At 37.6% G+C, this 8,311-nt stretch overlaps 1 protein-coding gene across 1 annotated transcript; it reads right to left on the bottom strand.

The window, feature by feature from the left end:
- Positions 1-413: 413 nt before the first annotated feature.
- Positions 414-4,560, bottom strand: LOC106912798 (TNFAIP3-interacting protein 3-like). The gene is made up of 10 exons (XM_014979588.2): positions 4,468-4,560; positions 3,652-3,755; positions 3,474-3,558; positions 3,229-3,300; positions 3,081-3,146; positions 2,201-2,314; positions 1,993-2,121; positions 1,824-1,901; positions 1,141-1,266; positions 414-1,048 (listed from the first exon to the last, which is right to left on the bottom strand). Exons 1-10 carry the CDS (start codon positions 4,468-4,470, stop codon positions 935-937), a joined length of 891 nt encoding a protein of 296 aa, XP_014835074.2. The 5' UTR covers positions 4,471-4,560; the 3' UTR covers positions 414-934.
- Between the last annotated feature and the right edge of the window lie 3,751 nt (positions 4,561-8,311).

The raw sequence follows: 8,311 nt of genomic DNA, 5'->3' as shown, positions 1-8,311 counted from the left end.
TGTTTTTGACCATTTTCTTTTGCAAAACAACTCAAGCTCAGTCAGATTTAATGGATGCATCTATTTGGAAAAGATGTGGCTTTTTTCCCACAACGTTTTTAGAATATTTATAGTTCAAGAACTATAAAAGCTTTTGCAAAGTACTGCTTGCAAGTGCGATGTCTAGTTTTCTTTGTATCTTTTCTTAAGAAACCAGATTAAAAATTTAAAATTAACATATTTGGTTGTTCAGCTGAACTATAAATGAGTTAAAAATAACTGATACCAGATGTGTGTTTTAGTTCTATGCACAGAATTAATGATTTTAATTTAAACTAAAATATAGAAATCTTTTTTTTTCTTCGTTTTTTTTTTGACAAAATTCTGCATACATAGTCAGCAGTATTTCTCGAATGATATGCAGAGTCAAAAAGTAAAGACAAATGTTTATTTTCTTCATAAATAAACAACTATGTAAAATACAAGTGCCATTAAATCCATCAAACCTAAATAAATAAATATACTGTATAAAATACAACTTGTCTTGGAAAAAAAACTACATCAGGTTCTTCCTAGAGTTTCTTTTTTGTCTTTTTCCAATCTTTAAAAGCAAAATGCGAGGTCCTAAAAGTGGCTAAATGTTTATAGTGTATAAGAAGTCGCATGCTATAAGCTGTAGTTGCAGCATAGATTCAGCTCCTGTTCCTTACTATGTGATAAAGCAAACCATTATGGTTGTGTTTTATTCCTTCCTTTCCTGCAGACAGGCTAAGATGCCCTAAAACATTCCCTGGAAGTCTGCATCCGTCATAGTGTTTTGACAGCGCAACACCTTCTGTGCCTTCAGTAACCCGAAGCTGCTGCAGGTTGTCCTTCTGAAGGCTCTTCTGTCCGGACCTCCTCCTCCAACCGAGATCCACTGAAACATCACCGTTCAAAACTGTAAACGTTTCGTTCAGTCTTTGCTGCTGAAAGTGTAGCGTTGTTGTTGCTGCTGCTGGTGCTCCCTGTCTGGATGTTTGGGTCGATTCGTGCAGGAACAGCGGTGCACCGGCTGCGCCAGAGTCACCTGGAAGAGCGAAAGCGCCACGTCAGCATCCGTCGGGTTCGACTCAGAAAATTACAAGTGGGGAAAAAAAAAAACAACTCGTTTTGAAGTACCTGGGATTTGAAGACACGCAGCTCGTCGTGAACCTTTTTATATCGCTTCTCCAGTTCCAAATTTTTCCCCTTCAGCTTCTCCCGGTCCCTGCGCTCTTTCAGGAAGTCCTCCTTGTAGACTTCAGCCTAAAACGGACATCAGTGCATCGAGCGGAGATGATTCAGTCTGTCGTAGCAGCACTTTATTTTGACTCTGTCCTCCCTGATATGAAGATCTTCATTTATAAACACACTTTATGGTCCAGATTATGTCTACATAAAGATCTTAATTAGATTTTTGGAGGCAACACTACAAACAGGGGTTATTCACATTGTCAGCTTTTTATTTTTTCAGAGTTTGTAAATCAAAATGTAAGCAGTGTTTATAAATCCTGTCATAAACAGTGATTATGATCCGACGCCAGTAAACAGAAGATTATGAATGGATGGATTTTATTTAGACTTTTTTTCTTTATCTTTTTTTTTTATTTGTGCAAAGTTATTTGTTAATGTTATTCCACCTACACATCAATGTGTTCATAACTTCCTTTTAGGAATGTAATTAGTAACTTCTCTCCTCTCTATACAACATGTTATGCAGTTTTCCTCAACACAGCCAAAGTTATGCTAAAATAACACAATAAAGTCGCATAAGATGCGCGTTCACTGAGTACTTTGAGGAGCGGACGGTGATCACTTCTCACCTGATGTTTCCAGATGTCTTGTAGTGTCTCACTGCTGTTCTCCACAGGCTGAGATCTCTGAAGATTCTCCTCTAAGGCCTTTGGGAGACACCGTGAAGCTGATGTTAGAGCTGGTAAACACGCCTCTGTGCCGAATGGAGGAGTAAAGTGTGTGAAACTGAGTTCTGACCTTGTTGAGCCTCCTGATCTCCTCCTGCTGATGCTGCCACCTACGGGTCAGGGTGTGGATCTGCGCTCGCAGCTCTTCGGTTTCCTCCTCTGCAGTCCGCAACTCGGTTCCAACGCCGTCTTTCCCAGGCTGGATTAAATAAATTGATAGAGCTCAGAAATGGAAAAAATAAAAACTATAATGTTGAAAACTTGTCCAGTGCATTTACCTGGGTGTCTTTATGGACCTTTTCCTTTTTACAGAATGTGACAGGCCTCTCTTCTTCATCGCTTCTCTCCTCTTCAGAGACACCATCTTGTTTTAATGCTTTTAAAAACTGGACCTGTGAATAAAGTGCAGACCATGAAGCTGAAATAACCTTAAATTAAATAAAAAGTATCAAACTGCTTTGACATTTACTGGGATTTTAGAGCAAAAACACAAAGTAGTGCATGTTTGTTATGTTGAAGGAAAATTATACACGGTTTGAATCTAAACATGGACGTGTGCTGTTGCATTTGGGGTTAAGTTTAAATCATAGATAGGCTATAAGCTTTGAACATGACTGGACAGAATCTAGAAAAAGCAGCCAAGTGATCTGTGGTGACTCTGGAGGAGCTGCAAAGACACTTTTTACCAACATGAAGGGAGCAAATTTACCCGAGTTTGCCCAAAAAACAAACAAACAAACAAACAAACAAAAAAAACAACAACAAAACTGAGCTTATTCATCAGCCAGCTGAACAAAATCCCCAAACATCCAGCTCCAAATCAGGTCAAAGGCTATTTATGGGTTGGAATGGCGTAGTCAAAGTTCAAATCGACTTGAAAAGTGATGTTTCCAGACACATTCAGTCTGGTTGAGTTTCAGCTGCTTATGCCAACAAGAATGGGCAAAAAATGTAAAACTCCTGACCATCAAAGATGACAGAGACAGAAGATTTAGAGCTTTAACTGCAGCAAAACAATGGCTCTACAACCACGTCAGTCAATTTCTCGTGAGTATAACATGTTGAAAACCAAGGAAAATCCAATAAAATAAGGCAGAATCCCAAAACGTTCAAGACGTGTATATGTATCATATGAGAAAAAGTCTTTGCGGTCCTTACCTTCTTCTTGTAATACTGCACCATCGTTCTGTACTCTTTTCCCCACTTATTGTTAATAGCAAGAAGCTGAATAAAAAAAAAAGAGAACTCTGTAAGCAACAAAACTTAATGCAAGAGTTGATCCAAGTCAATTCTGAAATGTTCACACCTCTTTATTCTGCTGCTCCAAGATGAGAATCTGTTCTTTCATGGCGTAATAACCGCTGAGCGGCTCTTCCGACTGAATCACACCGACGAGAGAGAAAAAAAAAAGAGGAAGCATAAATACGCAGCATCCAAGAGTGAGGCATTTGTGCAACATAAAACTTCCTTTTACACAGTTCTGGAAGTTTTGCTGTACCGCTGCAGTAAAGGGAGAATCACGAGGCTGAAAAACCTCCAGCTTTCACCAACCTGTGTGTGTTTCTGCTCATTGTGACTCTCAGCAGCTGCGCAAAGTTTTTCCCCAGTGGAGCCCAGTGGCAAGCAAACCTCAAATCTAGAGAAATTAAAAAAAACGAACAAACATGATTTGGTTTCAAAGCTATAAATCTGTCATTTCAGATTCAGGAGGTGAGGTAAAGAGTCTCACCTGTTTATATTTGGCAGTGTTGGATACAGTCTGTGGGTTTGTTTGTGTTGTGTGGCCTCTGACGTCTCAGCAGGCGAACTGTCTCCTGTGTTTTTGTGCACAAACTGTAAGAATACAAAAACAAGGCAAAACCAAACTGATGAAATATCACATAGAGATCTGAACATTAAAAAAAAAAAGACTAATTACTTTTGCCATCATCTTTCCTCTCCCCCTGGCCATACAGAAAATGCAAAGTAATGCCATTGTGTTTAGTTTCAGCAATATCCAGTAAATCATAGTTCAGCATTGCAACAGATGAGCCACAGAGCCTGCAGGGGTGCTGCTGATGCAAAAACAACTCAAACGTGATTCAGAGTGAGATCCGGTTCAAGCCCACAGAAAAATATCTCACCTCCACATGTTTGCTTCATCGTGGCAGTTCAGATATTTCCATTTAGACATTACAAAAGGCTTTGAGTCATCAGTCTCACTCAGAATATTTTTTTTAAAACGGCATCGAGCAACTCGCTCAAATAACCTCTTTCAAATTTTATGTTTTAAATTCAATTTAATTGGAAGTTATTTCAAGCTTTTTAACCATTTCAGTCGTAAGAATTTACTGTACGTAGCACTTATGTTAAATAAATTCAAGATAATATGTAAAAAGTAAATTAAAAGTGATCATAAAAAAAATATAAGAACAAATCATATTGTTGCGATTTTTTAACATTTATCAAGCTAAAATAATTAAATTTAAAACAATACCGATTACTATACATTCCATATCTGATACCATAAAGCAGTCAGAATTAAAAGTACAGTGCTTTAACTCACCATGCCGTAATCTTGAGGCGTCTTCAACCAGGACAGGTGTCTGTTTTAGCGCCTCTGCTTCCACTGCGCCTCGCCTCTGCCGTTTAAATTTAATCCTGCAGCCCTGTGACGTGTTAAAACCGGCGCCGTCCAATCAGCGGCGCCGGGGTTCCCTCACGAGCGCTCGCTGACAGAGTTTGAGAAGGAAAGGAAAGTACAAACTGCGCGTGCGGTAATTTGCCAAGTGTTTACAGTATTAATCGATGACTAAGAGAAAAGTCTGCGACCACACTGCAAAAAGTTACGTAAATAAAGCACGGAGGTTTCCATGATAACATGAAAGCAGCTGTTCAGGAGGTTTGTTTTGGTTGTCATTTGTTTTGAATTTACGCAGTTTTCTTCCAAAAAATGTTATACTGTTCATACTTTTATTTAAGTACTTATGTATAGTTTGGACACATTTTGTAGGAGACGGCAACAAAAGGATCAGAAATGTAAGCGTATAGATCACCTCAGTAAAACATAATAGTGACAGCATCATGCTGTTGGAATAGCCTTTTTTTTTTAGCTCATTTTTACTTGAGCTAAACATGGGGAAATCTTTCAAAAACAAAAATTTTGTCAGAGGCTACAAAACACTTGAAACTAAAGTGGAAGTTAGATAAAACTTCCATCTAAGTTTGACAGGGTCAAAACAGAGAGAAAAAAATCTGTTTGTAGATGCTCTCCATCCAACCTTGAACATTGTTTTAAAGAAAAATGGGAACCATATTTAATCACCATTTATTTCCAAATAGCAGCAGCAACAGCAACATTTTTGCTTATTATGGGAGCACAAACGAGGCGTGCCATCCAGAAATATGAATGCAAAACGTTTAAAAGGTTGAGAGAGGCTGATTCAACATTAAAGACGAGGAAGCTAATTTTCAAAACAACCACAAAAAACAAAACAAAACAAAAAAAAACACAGGTGCAGATCTATTTTCGCAATCACGTCTAGCATGTAAACATCTCCATTTCTTACAGTAGGCTTCCTGTAGTTAGAGATTGGGTGTCAACTGTGTCAGCACCGCTTCTTTTCGACTTCCTGAGTGGTTTGACTGCAGCTGCTGCTCAGCCAACACAAAACGTTTCAGACCCACTAATACTGAAATGAAACTGTCCAAAAAAGAAAAAAAAAAAGTAAACTACAGAGCGGTGGGTTAAGGGAAAAATCACACGTCGCTCAGGCTAATCTTATTGCATTATCTAAACTCATAGCCTGTTCTCAAAGTTGCTGAGTCAGAGCAGCCTTGTTTCAGGGAAGAAGGAGAGGGGAAAATACGTCGCCGCTCCTCCTCCAGTAAACTCGGTGGCTGGGGACTGGACCCATAGGTGCTCTTTACCATTTCTTGTGGAAACATGTACAAGCAGAGGATCCGTGGCTTTTCATTGCCGTATGTACAGAAAGGTGGCCCCCTTTCATCTTGTGCAGACAGATAGAGCAAAGGATCCATTACCTGAACCATCATCCTTTGGTTGGAGTTTTTCTTTCACCGAAACAAGCAACCAAACATGTATTTTCCCAAGGATACTGGATAAAAACTCACACAAACACACATTATGCTGTGTTGGTGTGTGTTTGGTTAAAGTGGAAGCTTTCATTTCTTGTTATTATTTTTGTCAGGCAGGGGTTTTAAACCGATGTTGCCGGATACCCCGGCTTTTACGCCGAGACATTCCAACGTCTCAGGCTGGGTGGATAAAAGACATTCAGGAATTTTTTTGTTTTATTTGATCTCAAAATGTCAAAAAAGAAGAGAGAAACAAGAAAAACTCCAGCAAATAAAACAGACATTTTCCTTTCCAGTTGTGCTAAATTGGAAAACAAAAGAAAAATACGAAATATTGAGTGTTTTCAAAAGCGAATTAGCAGAACCACATAAATAAAAGGATGTTAAACAGTATTGGCTCCTTTGAACACTGCTTCTGTTTTTTTTCTCACACCTAAATATTTTAGCTCTTCAGATAAATTTTAAACTCAGTCAATGATAACCTGAGTAAATAAAGTAAAAAACCAGCAATCCAGAGTAACTTGGCTCTATCAGTAGTTGATTTTACTCACGTCTGCAGAATGAAAAAAAAAACTAAAATAGTACCCTTCTGATAAGATGAAGTAGGATGAATCATTCTCAAAAATCATCAAATCATTTCCTGATCTAAATAAACTAAATGATGAAGGGAAACAAAGTTACTGGCATCTGTCGGGTCTGTAAAAAGTTACGAGGTGTGATGTCATGCTGCAGCTGACTAAAGGGTTGTGAATTAGGGGAATAATCCAAATCAGACCATAAAAATCCACCTTCGGATGGAACAAAATGAGCGGAGGGGAGCAAACTTAAACATCCGACGAGGCTGAATTAAAACATTTTGGCAAAGAAGAATGGGCCAAAACTCTTCCACAGTGATCCAAAAGACTGGTTGATATTTATTGCAAAGACTGATGAAAGTTTTGCTGATGGACGCTTAGGGAACAATCATTTCTTTCTCATTAGAACAGATTTGCTTGGACAGTGTTTTCTTTTAAAAGCAAGTTTAAAGGTTTTGGATGCTAACTCTTTGGAGTCAACGTCACACAGACGAATGTTCAGCGTGGGAGAAAAGAGCAGACAAAATTAGTTTTTTTTGTAGAGATAACTATTGTATTTTGTTTTGTTAAGGATTTGTTTTTATTGCTGAAACTCTATGAGCAAAGATGAATTACTGAAAAGGTTTAATCTGTTTTAAAGTCAGACACTTAGAAGAAATGGTTACATGTGTTTTTATGGTAAATATCTGGTGTCATCTGTACATTAAAACTACAACAGTGCAACTTTGTTTCTCAGTTAGACAACTACAATCAATAGAGTGAATTTACATCCCTGTCTTGTATGAGGTCAGCAGATGTCCTTTTGACTCTTCATTTTCAGTTTCCCATGAAACATTACAAACATGCGGTTTTGCATATCCTCGACAAATTACTATTGGCCAATGTTTCCGGTATGCTCTAGCGGCCCAACAGATTCGTTTACGAAATATTAAAAATCTCAGATTTCCCTTAATGTCCTCATATAATTCATGCTGACACACCAATGTAGCAACATATCCTATTTTAAAAACAAAACATACTTGCATAAGCAGGCAGTACCGGTTAATGGCGTGCTTCCACCAGCCCTCAAAACTACATCTATAGTTTTCAGAAATTACATTTCTGATAACTTCCCAAAAACTAGGTGGCAAAACAGTCTGTGATCAGAAGTAAGGTCACTATTCAAATGCAAGATTTCAGTCTGGCGTGGATAATGTGTAACATTTTGAAACACCATAAAAAAAACAAAACAAAACAAAAAAAAAAACGTTGTGCTAAAATTATTAATAGTTTTAATTCAAAGTAAATCCCCCAAAAAATTGTACTAAAAGAGAAAAATTACTTTTCATCCAACAAAAATTTTGCTTCTCAATGAGACAGCATCTCTCAAAAGACAACAAAACAATGTAAATCAGGGATCAGTGTTGAAAAGAAAATACCAAATCCGATTTTAATTGCACTTTATAAAGAAATGGCATATTAAAAATTATTACTATGCTTCATAATGATAAGTTAAAAAATTGCTATAGGTATTACATTATCCTAATAATTGTTTACTTGCTTTTTTTTTGCATTCTCCCACTGGTATATATGACTATTTATAATTTCTGCCATCATCCTAAACTTTTATTACCTCCACAGGTTCAAATCCAAACTCCTGCTGAGCCACTTGAAAATGTTAATGTTACTTTCAGTCAGAAGAAACGTGTAAGACCAAAATATTACCTTAAACCCAAACCTGTCAGTGGTATGAATCAT

The sequence above is a fragment of the Poecilia mexicana genome, unplaced genomic scaffold (genome assembly GCF_051168715.1).
Source record: "Poecilia mexicana isolate PSO_F unplaced genomic scaffold, ASM5116871v1 scaffold_20, whole genome shotgun sequence".
In the NCBI taxonomy this organism is placed as follows: Eukaryota; Metazoa; Chordata; class Actinopteri; order Cyprinodontiformes; family Poeciliidae; genus Poecilia; species Poecilia mexicana.
The sequence above is the reverse complement of the archived record's forward strand: the minus strand, read 5'-3'. Positions and strand labels throughout refer to the sequence as shown.